Source organism: Zootoca vivipara, chromosome 12 (assembly GCF_965207765.1).
Source record: "Zootoca vivipara chromosome 12, rZooViv2.hap1.1, whole genome shotgun sequence".
In the NCBI taxonomy this organism is placed as follows: Eukaryota; Metazoa; Chordata; class Lepidosauria; order Squamata; family Lacertidae; genus Zootoca; species Zootoca vivipara.
Window position 1 is genome coordinate 30,146,375 of NC_142595.1, and position 17,865 is coordinate 30,164,239.

The 17,865-nt window shown below is 43.7% G+C and overlaps 1 protein-coding gene across 1 annotated transcript; it reads left to right on the top strand.

The window, feature by feature from the left end:
• Positions 1-10,804: 10,804 nt before the first annotated feature.
• On the top strand, positions 10,805-14,909 carry LOC148683907 (vomeronasal type-2 receptor 26-like). Its single transcript, XM_088654651.1, has 5 exons — positions 10,805-10,842; positions 12,212-12,419; positions 13,339-13,566; positions 13,666-13,792; positions 14,080-14,909. Exons 1-5 carry the CDS (start codon positions 10,805-10,807, stop codon positions 14,907-14,909), a joined length of 1,431 nt encoding a protein of 476 aa, XP_088510777.1.
• The last annotated feature ends 2,956 nt before the right edge of the window (positions 14,910-17,865 follow it).

Below are 17,865 nucleotides of genomic sequence, written 5' to 3' on the forward strand. Positions count from 1 at the left end.
TGAGCTGGTCTCACTTCCCACGCTTTGCAGGGGGTCTGGATAGCCCACTGCATAAGAGAGTCCCTGGCCTGTGTCATGCCCGCAGTCAGCCAATACGGCTGGCTGGGGGGGGGCGTGGTTTGCCGCTCTTAAACGAGCGCAGGACTGTGGCTCAGTCTGTTTGTTTCCTGGACACATGGATCTCCCTCCCTCCCTCTTATTTTCATGCATTCAACACCTGACCTTGCTATAGACCTCGGTTGGTCACCTGTTGCAGGGGCCTGGTAGGATTTTTTTTTACCACTTGGCAGATTGGTACCAGCCATTTGGTTTTCCGCCTACCTTGTAGCAAATCGTCACAACGTTGTAAGGTTTGGTGGTTAGGCATTGGAAAATGCATTGTGTGTTGGAGGGGAGATATTGGCCATCACCTACCCCTCCCCTTGAATGGTATTCCGTTAAAGGAATCCAGTGGTGGTGACTCTAGGAGAAAGCTTCTGGTTAATTTGCATCAACCAGCTCCTCCTACAGGTTGTTAACCCTTGTGTGACTTCCTGCAGAGCGGGCAGTTGTCAAATATAGTCAGTTCGGATCCAATGCCTAAGCCAACACCACCCACATTATGTAACCAATAAAGTTGTGGCATTTTTAAGCTTATTAACCTAAAATGATTGTGTCAATTTGTCTTATTTTAGCATAAAGTGGGGGACTGGGCATCGACTCACAAATGTTTGCATTGCAACATGATTCTATATCCCTCAAGCCATCCCTTGGCACCTTTGCATTAGATGGAACATCAGAAAGAGAAGCTACTTGCACACACTTATATGTGTTGCATAGGGGCTCACTACTCAGTTATGGGTCCTAATTATGCAGGCTTTTCCAGCAGCTGGAGAACAACATGCATACAAAGTACACATATAGCCTGTACCCCACTTTAATCCACATTTTCCACAGAAGATCTCTAGCAAAATCTGCAAAAAAATAACCCATTGTTCATCTGCAGTCACTGCAGCATTTATTTGAGCAAGCACTGAGCAAAAGCTAGATAGAACAGAGAGCAAGCAGCAGCAAAGTACTAAGAGCACAGAGGTGGATTTGTGCTATGTGACCTGCCTCTTTGCTAATCTGCTGCCATCATATGGTTTAAGATATCTAGACTTTAAGAAGGGAATGGAGTGTGGGGAGGAAGTCATCCTTCATCTCAGCCAGCAAAAGGTCTTGGATCAACCCTGACTGGCTCATCTGGGTCCCCCCCCCAAAAGCAACAAAAAAAGTTACGAAAGAGTAACAGCTCAAGAGCAATGTTGGGGGGGGGGAATAGGGAATGATGAATATCAACATGAAGAATAATAGATTTATGACCATAGGTTGCTTTGTATTCACTGTTCAAAAATAAAAACATACCTTGGCTCTTTAAGAACAGCTGCGGTTCTTTGTGGGTAGGTGAGGTTATCCGGCTGGATTTCCCCAGCCACTCTGGGCAGCTTCCAACAAAGATTAAAATACATTAAAATGACATACATTAAAATCTTCCCTAAACAGCCGTTGATCATGACTAGTCATACATTCACAGAATCATCTGGAAAATCTGCCAGGAGGTGACAATACATAGAATCATAGAATCATAGAATCATAGAATCATAGAGTTGGAAGAGACCCCAAGGGCCATCCAGTCCAACCCCCTGCCAAGCAGGAAACACCATCAAAGCATTCCTGACAGATGGCTGTCAAGCCTCTGCTTAAAGACCTCCAAAGAAGGAGACTCCACCACACTCCTTGGCAGCAAATTCCACTGCCGAACAGCTCTTACTGTCAGGAAGTTCTTCCTAATGTTTAGGTGGAATTTTCTTTCTTGTAGTTTGAATCCGTTGCTCCGTGTCCGCTTCTCTGGAGCAGCAGAAAACAACCTTTCTCCCTCCTTTATATGACATCCTTTTATATATTTGAACATGGTTATCATATCACCCCTTAACCTTCTCTTCTCCAGGCTAAACATACCCAGCTCCCTAAGCCGTTCCTCATAAGGCATCGTTTCCAGGCCTTTGACCATTTTGGTTGCCCTCTTCTGGACACGTTCCAGCTTATCAGTATCCTTCTTGAACTGTGGTGCCCAGAACTGGACACAATACTCCAGGTGAGGTCTGACCAGAGCAGAATACAGTGGTACTATTACTTCCCTTGATCTAGATGCTATACTCCTATTGATGCAGCCCAGAATTGCATTGGCTTTTTTAGCTGCTGCATCACACTGCTGACTCATGTCAAGTTTGTGGTCAACCAAAACTCCTAGATCCTTTTCACATGTACTGCTCTCAAGCCAGGTGTCTCCCATCCTGTATTTGTGCCTTTCATTTTTTTTGCCCAAGTGTAGTACTTTACATTTCTCCTTGTTAAAATTCATCTTGTTTGCTTTGGCCCAGTTGTCTAATCTGTTAAGGTCATTCTGAAGTGTGATCCTGTCCTCTGGGGTGTTAGCCACCCCTCCCAACTTGGTGTCATCTGCAAACTTGCTCAGGATTCCCTCAAGCCCATCATCCAAGTCATTGATAAAGATGTTGAACAAGACTGGGCCCAAGACAGAACCCTGTGGCACCCCACTAGTCACTACTCTCCAGGATGAGGAGGAGCCATTGATGAGCACCCTTTGGGTTCGGTCAGTAATCCAGCTACAAATCCACTGAATGGTAGCATTGTCTAGCCCACATTTTACCAGCTTCTTTACAAGAATATCATGGGGCACCTTGTCAAAGGCCTTGCTGAAATCAAGATAGGCTACATCCACAGCGTTCCCTTCATCTACCAGGCTTGTAATTCTGTCAAAAAATGAGATCAGATTAGTCTGACATGACTTATTTTTCAGGAACCCATGCTGACTTTTAGTGATCACAGAGTTTCTTTCTAGGTGCTCACAGACTGTTTGCTTAATGATCTGCTCTAGAATCTTTCCTGGTATTGATGTCAGGCTGACTGGGCGGTAATTGTTTGGGTCCTCTCTTTTCCCCTTTTTGAAAATAGGGACAACATTTGCCCTCCTCCAGTCTGCTGGAACTTCGCCTGTTCTCCAGGAATTTTCAAAGATTATTGCCAGTGGTTCTGAAATCACCTCTGCCAGTTCTTTTAATACTCTTGGATGTAGTTCATCTGGCCCTGGAGACTTGAATACATCTAAACTAGCCAAGTATTCTTGTACTACCTCCTTACTTATTCTGGGCTGTGTTTCCCCTGCTGAATCATCTGCTCCATATTCTTCAGGTCGGGCGTTGTTTTCTTTCTTGGAGAAGACTGAGGCAAAGAAGGCATTGAGGAGTTCTGCCCTTTCTCTGTCCCCTGTTTGCATTTCACCATCTTCTCCTCTGAGTGACCCCACTGTTTCCTTGTTTTTCCTTTTGCTACGGACATACCCATAAAAGCCCTTTTTGTTGCTTTTAACCTCTCTGGCGAGCCTGAGTTCATTCTGTGCTTTAGCTTTTCTGACTTTGTCTCTACACGTGCTGGCTATATGTTTGAATTCCTCTCTGGAGATTTCCCCCCTTTTCCATTTTTTGTACATATCCCTTTTAAATCTTAACTCAGTCAAAAGTTCTTTAGATAGCCAGCCTGGCTTCTTTAGGCACCTTCCATGTTTCCGTCTCATTGGTATTGCCTGAAGTTGTGCTTTTAATATCTCCCTTTTAACAAACTCCCAACCATCATGAACTCCCTTCCCTTTTAGTATTACTGTCCATGGGATTTCACCCAGCGTTTCCCTAAGTTTTCTGAAGTCGGCTTTCTTAAAGTCTAGAATTTGGACCTTAGTATGCTTGGTTGCTCCTTTCCGCTGGATAATAAACTCCAGAAGAGCATGGTCACTCCCACCTAATGATCCTGCCACTTCTACCCCACTAACCAAGTCATCACTATTGGTTAGGACCAGATCTAAAATGGCTGATCCTCTTGTTGCTTCTCCCACTTTCTGGACAATGAAGTTGTCTGCAAGGCCAGTGAGGAATCTGTTCGACCTTATGCTCTTGGCTGAGTTTGACATCCAACAAATATCAGGATAGTTGAAATCCCCCATTACTACTATCTCACTTCCTTTGGAATGCTTGGCCATCTGTTCCAGGAAGGCATCATCTGTGTCCTCAGTTTGGCTTGGGGATCTATAGTAAACTCCCACAATGAGATCACTGTTGTTTTTCTCTCCCTTAATTTTGACCCAGATACTCTCAATTTGGCTTTGAAGTTTTAAATCCTGGATCTCTTCACAGGTATACATATCCCTAACATATAAAGCTACTCCTCCTCCTTTCCTGTTTGGTCTATTTCTCTTAAATAGATTGTATCCCTCTATTACTACATTCCAGTCATGAGACTCATCCCACCAGGTTTCAGTGATGCCTATTATGTCATATTTAGTTTGCTGTACCAAGAGCTCAAGTTCATCTTGTTTATTTCCCATGCTCTGTGCATTAGTATACAGACATTGAAGACCGTTGATCATTCCCCCATGTCTCTTATTTAAGGATATTTTCGTCCCACCACTAGGTCTGCATGCTGCTTGCTCCATTTGGTCCTTGACATTTGGATGATCATCTTCAGCATTTGATAGACTCCTACCTTCAGGACCACTGTCTCCCTCCCCCACATAAGTCAGTTTAAAGCCCTCCTGATGAGGTTTTTGAGTTTTGTGGCAAAAACATTCCTCCCAACTTTTGTGAGGTGCAGTCCATCACTTGCCAGAAGTCCATCTTCAAGAAACTGCAGACCGTGATCTAGGAATCCAAACCGTTCCTGTTTGCACCATTTGCGAAGCCAGTTGTTCACTTCCCCTATTTTTCCCTCTCTCCCTGGGCCATGTCGTTCAACTGGGAGGACAGAAGAGACGACAATTTGTGCATCTAATTGCTTCAACTTCCTGCCCAGAGCCTCATAATCATTTTTGATCTTCTGTAAGCTATGGCTTGCAGTGTCATTGGTTCCCACATGCACCAAAAGGAAGGGGTATTTGTCGGTGGGTTTTATGATTCCTTGCAGCCGTTCTGTTACATCTTTGATCTTGGCCCCAGGTAGACAGCACACCTCTCGAGACATCTTGTCAGGCCCACAGATCACTGCTTCTGTACCCCTCAGTAGGGAATCCCCAATCACCACTACACGCCTCTTCATAGGCTTGGTTGGGATTCTTCTATGTGCTGTCCCTTCCAAGGTTACCTGCATATTTCCAGAGGACTGACTTGGTTGCTCGTCTTCATATTCCTCATCAACTGTGATGAGGGAGAGATCCTCAGGGGGAGACTGTTCCTCGTCTTCCATGAGCACTTCAAAACGGTTGTGTAATTCTAAGCACTCAGAGCGATCCCTGGGCCTTCTACTTCTATGAGTCACGTTCCTCCATACATCTGGCTGCTGTGTTGGGGAACTGACCTCCTCCTCAGGGAGATCCCCTGTCTCCTCCTTGGTGCAGACAGTGTGCTCTGCTGCATCCAAGAAAAGCTCCAGCTCTTTAATTCTCTGGAGCGTAGATACACGCCCCTGAAGCTGCTGCACCTTCTCTTCCAGAAGGGCAACCTTGTTTTCTAGTAGGGCAACCAACTTGCAATTGTTGCAGGTGTAGCTACCCACATCCTTTGGCAAGAAAACAAACATTGCACAGGAATTGCAGGTGACAATGGTTGTTCCCTCCACCTCCATCTTGAAAACCTTGAGGTCAAGGGGGAAAGAGGAAGAGGCCTAGGTCCCCCCTAACAAACGTATGAGACTTGCTGCCCTAGGTCAAAAAGATGGGTTAAACTGCGCGCGCCGTTAGGCGCGCGCCGCTGCACTCCAAGCTCTGACTAGCTCCGCCCACAGCTAATCACCTGAACTTCCTGACTCACACTTCTAGGTGAAAGGTCACAGCCAGAAACAAACAAGGTCACAGCCAGAAACAAACACCCACACAAGCCTGGACAGTCACCGAAATCCAAGAGGCAGCAGCCCTTCTGCTCCTTCCTCAGTCGCTGCACTCCAAGCTCTGACTAGCTCCGCCCACAGCTAATCACCTGAACTTCCTGACTCACACTTCTAGGTGAAAGGTCACAGCCAGAAACAAACAAGGTCACAGCCAGAAACAAACACCCACACAAGCCTGGACAGTCACCCAAATCCAAGAGGCAGCAGCCCTTCTGCTCCTTCCTCAGTCGCTGCACTCCAAGCTCTGACTAGCTCCGCCCACAGCTAATCACCTGAACTTCCTGACTCACACTTCTAGGTGAAAGGTCACAGCCAGAAACAAACAAGGTCACAGCCAGAAACAAACACCCACACAAGCCTGGACAGTCACCGAAATCCAAGAGGCAGCAGCCCTTCTGCTCCTTCCTCAGTCGCTGCACTCCAAGCTCATCCTAAACAGGTTGCCATATTTCCCCACTGGACAATTATTCAAGAATAGTCTGTACGTTACAATGTACAGTCACTTTCAAGAAACCTTTTAAAGAACTGCCTAGTGAACAGCAATCTTTTCCTCCATGCAATTCACCAATTATTGACAGTACATTAATATTGTTAACTCTGACCAGTCATACCTGTCTTAAATCTAGATTTAACATGCTGAATAGCTTATTGTCTTTCCCAGATCCAGTTCCAAATAAATTTGGGGGGATAGGCTAGTTCAATTAGGGTTTTAAAAATTAAAATAAATTAACAAGTTAGACATTCTGTAAAGTAGAACACTGTAAGGCTCTCTGTGTCATTATTCTTATACATGAGAGTACTTGTAACTCAGTAGACCTCGGCCAATAAAGTGAGATGAGCGCTGCTACCTTATTTCCCTCCAGCTGCATTGGGGTACAAAGTACTGAAAAATTGAAAGTCTGTGCATTTTCCCGACCAAAAACTTTTAACTTTCCTGTGGCACTTCTGTATGCAGAAGAAGCAACAGATTTTTACCTTTAAGGATCTCTGTGACATTATTCTTATACATGAGACTACTTGTAACTCAATAGACCTTGGCCAATAAAGCGAGATGATTGCTCATACCCCAGATTCGGTTACGACTGGATGTGATGGTCAGGGGTTCCTTTACCTTTACCTTTACTTGTAACTCAGTAGTTGACTGGAAATGAAAATGGTGACCAGAATTCCTAGATTACTTCAAAGCAACAGAAAACTACTCAACACACCCCCTTTAATCATTTTGAAATACATTTACTTTTAAGAACTTATTTCCCTCCAGCTGCATTGGGGTACAAAGTATTGAAAAATTGAAAGTCTATGCATTTTCCCAACCAAAAACTTTTAACCTTCCTGTGGCACTTCTGTATGCAGAAGAAGCAACAGATTTTTACCTTTAATAGTCACTAAATGTTGCATCAGCTAACGACAACAGACATGGGAAGGTGTGTTATTTTAAGTCTGTTTTGCCATCTTGGGATCTTACTCCCAAGAGTGCAGCAGAACTGATCGGAAAACATTGTTTACATTCCTCAGATGGATCTTGTAGCATAGAAATACAATCAATCAAATCAAAATATCACAATTGCTTCCATGTTTCAATTTATTATTGACTTGGTACTGGCCATGCTTCCTTGGAAATTGGAAATGTGTTGTTTTATAATATCCGCACAATGTTGTCCTCATCAAAATGCCAGTCTGCACTTTTCCCTCCTCTAATATTTCTGTGGTAAAATCTGCTAAAACATTTTTTTTAAGAATACCCACCATACATATGCCTCTCTTGCCTCATCCCTGCTCCCTATCTCTTGGGAATTGGCAAATGACCCTGCCCGATTGAAAAAGTAGCAAGACAGCCAGACCAGGACTCCAGGAGGAAAATTCATGTGAATGCATTGTGCTTCTCCTGAGACACATGCTGGTGCCTCTATTACTGCATTGCAGCATTTCTTTGAATCCTAGCTGGAAGAGTGAGCAAGCAGCAGTGAAGTATAAGAAGACAGAGCTAGATTTGTGCTATGTCATCTGCCCTCTGCCTCCTAAGGTAGCCTGCTGCCTTCATGTGTCTTGTCAGATGCTGTCTCATCCTCCGTGTTTAAGTTGGGAATGGGGGAAGACTAACTACTCCTTCAGTTCAGCCAACAAAATGTCTGGGATCAGCCCTGATTTATTGGGTGGCAGTCATAGTCTAAGCTGATTTTTGTGATTCCAAATGCAAGAAAAAGGAACTAGTGCAAACATTTGTCCAAATGGTTTATCCCCACAAATTTTTTTACCACAAGTGTCTACTACCTTTGAGCAGTATACTTTTGGAAGACTGAGTGAAATATGAGATTGTTTCTGTCCTGGGGGGGGGGGGGAATCAAATCATAATTATCCAAAAAAAAATTTGTCACAAATCTAACTTTGGTGTTTCCAACACACAGTGCTGCCCCTTTATAGTTAGTATTTTCGCCGTGCGCCCTCTGCGTGCGCATTCTGCGCCTGCACAAAAGGGTGCACACAGTCGGTGCATGCACAGAAGTGCAAAATCGCGCTTCGCACAAGCGGCGCTTCGACAACCGAAGACTTCGACTTACAAAGACAGCCGCGGAATGGTACTTCTTCATAAGTCGAGGTACTACTGTATTACTATTCCACTCTAATAACATTGGCTTCAGAGTGTGAAAATTTCTAAGGGAAAAGTCTAGTGTAAGAAATTGTGACCTCCCTAAAAGAGGGCACGTGTTGCGGTGAGAACTACAGACTGACCTCTTGGTTGCGGGTGGGTCCATTGGATAGTCACAACACCCGATTGGTAGGTCCCTCAATGCTGGGTTTCAATCTGGCCAATAGGGTTGCAGTCTAAATGGATTGAGGGACCTATATAAACCCATGCACGTGTCCTAGAGCTTCATCTTTCGGCTTGTGCATCGGAACTCCTGCTCACCTCTCCCTAATTTTAGGGCCTTTTGCGATTGACCTTGCTATGCCATCATGTGTTGTCTGTTGTTGGGACAGGGGCATGGCAGGAATTTTCCCATGGCTGATTGGCTGTTGCCATTTGGGTTTCACCTGCCACATAGCAATTCATCACAACTTGTGAGGTTGTGGATAGGCACTGGTTCATGTGATAGGGATGGGAGAATGGTCTCGCCATCCCTATGTGAAGGGTATTCCGTTAAAGGAATCTAGGGACTCAACTTGGTTTGGCCAACCCCCAAAAATGGGTCGTGTACTTGCCTGAGTCCAGGGGACCATATGGGGAGTGAATAAAGTCCGCTCCCAGGCTTCTCATCTTCCTCAGGTGTTCACCCTTGGCTGACCTATGATAAGAGCTGTGGGTCAGCGCTACCTGCAAGGGTGTAGGGAGCTAGTCAAACCAGAGCCTATGCAACCATTCACTTTTCTGTAATCAATAAAGTTGTGGCCTAAATTCTGCAAAAAACCAAAACCAAAATTTGAGTCAAATGTGTCTTTATTTAGGAGAGATGTCTCTGGGTCTGAAAATGCAATAACAGTCTGAAAGGCATACAAGTGGAAAAGAAAGGAAGCACCTTTAAAATTAAAAAAATGAGTGAAGAAGAATTAAAGAAGTTGGATTACATGAATAATAAGGTAAGAAGTCCCAGAGCAAACTCTAATTGATATAAAATGCTTGCATTTTTATAGAACTCTAAATACAGTTTTAGAAGGCCCAAAATCTAAGAGTTTTTCCAAGGCAGTCTTGATCTCTTTGTTTCCCATGCTGTAGACGAATGGATTCACTATAAGCAGGACAATTAAACTCTTCAGATGTGGAGGGGGAAAGTTTTTCTTCAGCAATTCCTCAGAGAAGTCGCAACTTCAAACTGGAGATTAGCCTGTCCATTAATTATCAAAAGAACTATAATTATTTCCTCTCTTGTACTTAAAACCCCAAAGAATTGCAGTGGCCACCAGCAAAAAAAGAAAATAAAAGAATTACAACTTTTGTAGGATGATATAAATATATGGTACCTCATAGCATTCCAATCTGGGGCCAGCACAAAATACACACAAGACACCTCCACTTTGATATCTGATGTTTTGCATTTTAAGTTGGACCCTTAAAAGATGAAAATAGAAGGAAACAGGAGCATCCATGTCAGAGGCTCGGAAAAATGGCAAACTTTTGAAAATGAAGTCTGTATTGCTTTTGAATAGTTTATTTGTTTTCTGATTTTAAACATGAGAAGAAAAATTATGTGTACCAATCTGGATTTTTGCCCCATTTTTGTTTTAATTCTTTAATTCCTTTGTTACTATGTTACACATTTTGTGTGTTATTAAAATAATATAACCAGCCCTGTGATCTTTTCGTGAAGGGCTGTATAGAAATAATAATAATAATAATAATAATAATAATAATAATAATAATAATAAATAATAATAATAATAATAATAATAATAATAATAATAATAATATTGTATTCTGGATTGACATTCTAGTAGCATTTCTTCTGATACTGCTTCCTCATATGGCATGCAAGGACCACATTCTTAACTGCATGGTTAAAGATCCACACTCTCCACTTCATGACTATCAACAGCCAGGTGACCTCTTCATTGGTGGAATTGTTTCCCAGAGCATCATCGTCTCCAATTTCATACCTTTCACAGAAGTACCACCACAGACTCTGCATGAAGAGCTTCTGTAAGGAGTTAGTTTTTAATGCATTATTCTTTCTGTCACTTGATGGATGTGTCTTGGGAGCTGCGACGACCTGAGTTTGTCTCACTTTTAATAGGTTTCACTATGGGACCTCTACTAATATTGTTTGCAGCCCCAGGCACTCAGTTAGCTGCAATGCAGAAGTACTCCAACTTTCATATGGTTGGCTTATTTAATCTTCATATAGGACCACTAAGACAAGTTTTGCCTCAATACATTGCCTATTTAAATGCTCTAGTAATGACGATGGTGATCATCTTAGAAGATGCTGTACACAGGTGAGGGGAAATGTTCAGCCAAGGTCCGTATTCACCCTTCGCCTCTAGAGTCACATGCCAGCATCTCTAAAATCTCTTGTATACAACATTTACATGTACTATACACAAAACACACACATGCAGTGTCATCAGGGATCCTGGAAATAGAGTGGGAGTCAGAGGGGTCCTCTTCCACAGCTCATCTGGAAAGTGAATTTTCCCCAGAAGTAGAGTAAAGGTAAAGGGACCCTTGGCCATTAGGTTCAGCCGTGACCAACTCTGGGATTGCGGTACTCATCTCACGTTGTTGGCCGAGGGAACCGGCGTACAGCTTCCAGGTCATGTGGCCAGCATGACAAAGCCGCTTCTGGTGAACCAGAGCAGCACACGGAAACGTCGTTTACCTTCCCACTGTAGCAGCACCTATTTATTTACTTGCACTTTGACGTGCTTTCGAACTGCTAGTTTGGCAGGAGCTGGGACTGAGCAACGGGAGCTCACCCCGTCAGGGGGATTCGAACCGCCGACCTTCTGATCGGCAAGCCCTAGGCTCTGTGGTTTAACCCACAGCACTCTGCGTAAATTTTCAGTAACCTGTCACTCAAGCCACAATGCTGCATGAGAAAAGTACAATTTTAACGTCCCATAAGAATTGTTCATTTAATTATTGTAGATTAATGTGAAGACTTAAAATAGGAAAAGAAAAGAAAAAAACTTGTCTCATTCTCTATTCTCCTTCACACCTCTTTTAGCTTATATATAGCCCTGTTCCAGTGATGAATGACAAAACCCCAGGCCTTTCTTTTTACCAGATGACACCTCAGGAAGCAATTCAGTATGCAGGAATTCTCTCTTTACTTCTGCATTTTAAGTGGATATGGATTGGAATCCTTACCTCCAACGATGAATATGGAGATAGATTTGTCCAAACTGTATCTCCACTTTTCTCCCAAAGTGGTATCTGTTTTGCCTTCATAGAAAGAAGCCACAAACAAACAATTGTCAGTGAAATTAATAGCATGTTTACTCAGGGGGCAAAAATACATGATAAACTCATTGCGAGTAAAGCAAATGCAGTGGTTGCCTATGCAGAATCTTTGGCAATTGTTTTTTTGAGATGGCTCTCATACCTATCAGAACACCAACATGTGACAAGTCAAGAAAAAGGTATGGTGTGGATACTGACAGCCCAGATGGAGCTCACATCTATCACATATCAAAGGACTTGGAATATAGACATGATCCATGGTGCTCTCTCCTTCTCAATTCACTCCAAGGATCCTTCAGGATTTCAACAATTTCTTGAGAATAGAAAACCTCTGCATGCAAAAGGAGACGGCTTCATCCTGGACTTCTGGCAACATGCATTTGGTTGTATATTCCCAAATAGAGTAACTGACACATTGGATGGGGATTTCTGTACTGGGGAAGAGAAATTGGAGAGTCTTCCTGGGCCCTTTTTTGAAACAAGGATGATTGGCCACAGCTACAGCATCTACAATGCTGTCTATGCTGTGGCCTATGCTTTACAAACTATGTTCTCATCTAGACTGGGGGCTGAAAGGGGGCTGAAGCTTTGGAATCTACAGTTCTGGCAGGTAATGGACCCCTGAGCTACAGCACCTAGACTGTCTATGCACACCAGGCTCAAACTGCCGAGTAAACTGACTCCCAAGCTTCATATGGCTCCTAATTTCCTATTACTTCATTTCCCAATGAAGTACGAAAAATCCTGTCTGTATCTAGCTATATCTACACCAATATATTATCTACCCTTTTAGACAATTATATACTCAGAAAACTTTTTTTTTAAAAAAAAAAACTATGAGAATCCATTTGCTTCTGGGTGTATTTTAAGGAAACTTACTTATCAAACCTTTATTGGGCATTTTGTTTTTTTTAAGGAAACTACCAGTCAGGAATAGGGACACGGGTGGCACTGTGGGTCAAACCACAGAGCCTAAGGCTTGCTGATCAGAAGGTTGGCGGTTCGAATCCCTGTGATGGGGTGAGCTCCCACTGCTGGGTCCCAGCTCCTGCCAACCTAGCAGTTCGAAAGCACGTCAAGTGCAAGTAGATAAATAGGTACCGCTCCGGCGGGAAGGTAAACGGTGTTTCTGTGCTCTGCTCTGGTTTGCCAGAAGCGGCTTAGTCATGCTGGCCACAAGACCTGGAAGCTGTACACCGACTCTCTCGGCCAGTAAAGTGAGATGAGTGCCGCAACCCCAGAGTCGGTCACGACTGGACCTAATGGTCAGGGGTCCCTTTACCTTTACCTTTACCAGTCAGGAATAACTAAAAAATGTCAAGAAAGCTTCTCAAAAGTAAATTTAACTGTATGAAATCTCTTTCTTATTTGGTTATTGCTATAGTTTGAGAGAAGGGGCATAGAGAACAACAACAACAAATAAGTTTTCATCTAGGAAAAGTGTTTTTATAACTCCCTCTAAAATATTCAATGCACTCCTGTCATAATGCATCATGCTCTACACTCTTACATTTCCCTTTTCATCCTAGTCCCATCACTTTCTGAGAGGAGTCTCCTTTAACAACAGTGCTGGTGACCAGGTTTCCTTTGACCAGAATGGGGAGTTAGTGGCTGGATTTGACATTTCCAACTGGATTTTTTCTTCAAACCAATCCTTTCATAGAGTGAAAGTTGGACAGGTGGACCCCCAAGGTCTTCAGGGCAATGTATTCAGCATCAATGAGAGTGCCATAACGTGGCACAGCTGGTTTAATCAGGTAGGAGCCAATTGTTAGTAATTTGAGTTGGCAAGGCCATATTTTGTTCTTTATTTTGTACTTTAATACTGACATGGACCTCTTTCATTTGTTGATTAGGCAAAGCCTCATTCTGTATGTAGTGAAAGTTGTCGTCCTGGTTTTAGCAAGAAAGTGAAGGAGGGGGATCCATTTTGCTGCTATGATTGCATCCTATGTCCAAAAGGGAAGATTTCAGACAAAGTCGGTAAGAAATATTCTGGCAAATAGTGTCAAACTTTTTTTTGATAAACAACAGAGCACGCCAAAAATAGAGCACCAGAAAGCAGAGGCAAGTGGCAATGCAGCAGATGCAGGCTACAAGTTTATTGCTCCAAAGGATATTAATCTCACTTGCCTCAATCTTCTCTTTAAACATTAGAGTGTTACCAGGTGAACATAGAAAAAAGTACATAACCATTACTTTGCATTGTATCCAGTTGCCTTGAAGTAGCAGAGATGCGCAGCATAAAGCACCTATCTTTTCCTTTTCAGATATGAACGACTGCTCTAAATGCAGTGACGTAAGCTATCCAAGCCAGAACCAAGATTCCTGTGTTCCCAGACTGATTTCCTTCTTGTCTTACAATGAACCATTGGGGATGGCTTTAGCCTTTTTTGCCCTTTTCTCTTCCTTGATCACAGCTCTGGTGCTAGCAGCATTTATGAAGCACCGCAGCACTCCCATTGTCAAAGCCAACAACCGGAGCCTCACCTACACCCTCCTTGTCTCCCTCTTGCTCTGCTTCCTTTGTTCATTGCTATTCATTGGCCAGCCGCAGAAGGTGACATGTCTTCTCCGACAAACTGCTTTTGGAATCATATTCTCAGTGGCTGTTTCTTGTGTGTTGGCCAAAACCACCACAGTGGTCCTGGCTTTCAAGACCACTGGACCAGGATCCAGCCTGAGGAATTGGGTGGGGAAGTCATTAGCTGACTCCATTGTTCTTTCCTGCTCATTTCTCCAAGCAGGCATTTGCTTTGTGTGGTTGGTAACTTCTCCCCCATTCCCAGATGTTGACATTCATTCAGTAAGAGAAGAAATTATATTGGAGTGCAATGAGGGATCTCTGACATTCTTTTACTGTGTTTTGGGCTATATGGGCTTTCTGGCCATTATCAGCTTTAGTGTGGCTTTCCTTGCCAGAAAGTTACCTGACAGTTTCAATGAAGCCAAATTCATCACCTTCAGCATGTTGGTCTTTTGCAGCGTTTGGTTATCCTTCATCCCATCCTATCTAAGCTCCAAGGGAAAGTACATGGTAGCTGTGGAGATCTTTTCTATTTTAGCCTCTAGTGCTGGGTTGCTGGCCTTATTGTGTTGAGGCCTGAGCTGAATAACAGGGAACAGATAATAAGAAGGAAAGCATGACATACCCAAATGTATCTGGGTTCAGTCATATTATGCAGTGAAGAACCTTTTGGATGCATGTGCACTAGTATACCTCTGGGAAATTCACTCTTGGCATTTTCCCATTTGCAGATCTTCCCTAAAGCTCTCCAAATCATTCTTTTCTCCGTACAGTGGTACCTCAGGTTAAGAACTTAATTTGTTCTGAAGGTCAATTCTTAACCTGAAACTGTTCTTAACCTGAGGTACCACTTTAGCTAATGGGGTCTCCCGCTGCCGCTGTGCCGCCACCGTGTGATTTCTGTTCTCATCCTGAAGAAAAGTTCATAACCTGAGGTACTATTTCTGGCTTAGCGGAGTCTGTAACCTGAAGCGTCTGTAACCAGGGCCGGTGCTAGGTTTTTTTGCGCCCTAGGCGAGATCGCCTTCTGGCGCCCCCCCCCCCATTAATAACAAATAAAATAAATAAAAATAAAAATAGAAAATAGAAAAAAATAAAAATAAAAAATAGCGGCCTGAAGCCGCTCAACAGCTGACAGCCGCAGTGGAGGTGGCCCCAGGCTCGCGCTCCCCGCACAAAGCTCTGGAGGCGCGCCTGGAGCGCACGCCTGGAGCCACCTCGCCGCGCCTCTCAGCTGTTTTTTTAAAAAATCAAATCAGTTTTCCACCTTTACATCCATCAAAAATTATTTACTCTGTTGAATTTATCTTAGTGCTGCCAGTGTTTTCAGCTTTATAGTTCTTTTCCATACATTCAATAAATGTTTTCTACTCTTCTTTAAATATATGTTATTCTTGCTCTCTTATTCTATTTGTTAAATCTGCAAGTTCTGCATATTCTGTCAACTTGAGATACCACTCCTCTTTAGCTGGGACCTTGTTCACTTTCCATTTGGGGGCTAACAAAATATGGGCGTAGTTGTTGCATAAATATAGGTAATCTTTTCTGACACCTAGAAATTTCTCTCTGGGTTATTCCCAAACGTCTAACAGTCACTTCTTAAACCACAGCAAATAAGCAACAACCTCACAGCAACAATGCACACGTCATTCATTTTGAAAAGAAAGGCTGCTGTTTTAAGTACAGCAGCTTAAGGTAAAGGAAAAGGAAAAGGGACCCCTGACCATTAGGTCCAGTCGTGACCGACTCTGGGGTTGCAGCACTCATCTTGCTTTACTGGCCAAAGGAGCCGGCGTACAGCTTATTTATATACTTGCCCTTTGATGTGCTTTCGAACTGCTAGGTTGGCAGGAGCTGGGACTGAGCGGGAACCGTCGCCAACGACCTTCTGCTCGGCAAGCCTTGGCTCTGTGGTTTAACCCACAGCGCCACCCGCGTCCCTACAGCAGCTTAACCCACAGCAGCTTAACACCATCATATAAGTCACTAAGTAAACTGTGAATAATTGTCATGTGTCTAAGGTGCTCTTTTACTGCAATTTCCCATGCATGTGTTAAATCAAAGAATCATAGTAGAGTTGGAAGGGACCATGAGGGTCATCTAGTCCAACCCCTTGCAATACAGAAAACTTTTGCCCAATGTAGAGCTTGAACCCCAAACCATGAGATTAAGTGTCTACCAACTAAGTCATGTTAGCATACGTTTTTCAGTTATTCTCCTATTGTTCATATTTTGATTAATCACAGGTGCCCTGTACACTTTGCTCAGGGGCAGGACTTGCAGAACTGAACTGTAGAATTTAATCATTACAGCCTTTCCCCAACTTGGTGCCCCCCCCCCCGGGTGCTTTGCTCCCACTCATCCCCAAGCAGTATGTCCAGCAGTCAGGTGTGGTGGGAGCTGGAGCCCAAAAAATCAGAACAGCACAAGGCTGGGAAGGCAGATTTTAAAAGTCACCTAACAAATGCTCAACAAGTACAGCACTGTTGCTTTAAAGTTTGGGATCACAAGTCCAGCTAGCCAAGGATAAGTCATTAACAAAGGTGCTGATTGCTGGTCATTAGCACAACAAAGAGGGAGAGACTCCTGGATCTGTGCAAAGCAGGGGTTGCCAAGGTGACCGGGTAGGGGAGTTGTCAGAGGGAGTGATGTCACAGCAAGAGAGGACATAAGTGGGAAAAGGAAGAAAGGGCAAGTACTCTCCCCACCTCCCCCAAAAATAGTCCCAATGAGAAGGAGAGCTGAGAAAGAGAAGAGAAAGCAGCGCTCCGAGACCCTCTATTTAAAGCTGGCACAATCGCGCACTCCGGAGGCACACACGCGCCTCGGGATAGCGGCCTAAAGCTGCTCAACAGGTGACAGGTGCAGTGGAGGCGGCCCCAGGCAGCACGGGGGGCTGTGGGCAGGCTGGCCATAGCCCCCTCCATTTTGGCGCCCTACGCAGCTCCCTAGTTTGCCTAAATTGAAGCGACGGCCCAGCTGTAACCCGAGGTACCACTGTACTGACCAACCTGATTTTTAGGATCTTTTCACCTAAGGATCCAGAAATTCAACCATCAGCATACACTCTGCCACTAAACTGCACCATATATGAACACCCTGCTTTGGCCACCATCTGCAAGATATATTATGTTTAAGAAGCTGTTCTGAAACTGCTTTGTAATGTGAGAATTGTTTCTAGATTTTTATTCTCTGGTTACTGCCAGGAAGGAAACTTAAATGCATCATCTTTTGGGTCACAGCAATGAAACCAGTTTTCTAAGAATTTTCAATTTAATGGAACAAAAGGCTATACAAAAATGAATGTGTTGTATTAAATATTATCGTGCAAAGTTCAAGTGTCCCATTCGCAATGATATAGTTCTGCTTATCCCATTGACTATCCCAGAGTTTGCTACAGTTGGACCAGACATTTTGCCTGAAAGACTTTTAAGGCCATAGGAAGGAAACCAGCACCTTACCTTCTAAATCTCCGAACTGCGGCCCTCCAGATGTTTTGGCCTACAACTCCCATGATCCCTAGCTAACA

Coding starts and splice junctions, on each gene's coding strand:
- LOC148683907 (XM_088654651.1), top strand. CDS start 10,805: ATGACGATGGTGATCATCTTAGAAGATGCTGTACACAG. Junction 10,843..12,211: donor TTAGAAGATGCTGTACACAG/GTGAGGGGAAAT, acceptor ATTCCCAAATAG/AGTAACTGACACATTGGATG. Junction 12,420..13,338: donor GGAATCTACAGTTCTGGCAG/GTAATGGACCCC, acceptor TTTTCATCCTAG/TCCCATCACTTTCTGAGAGG.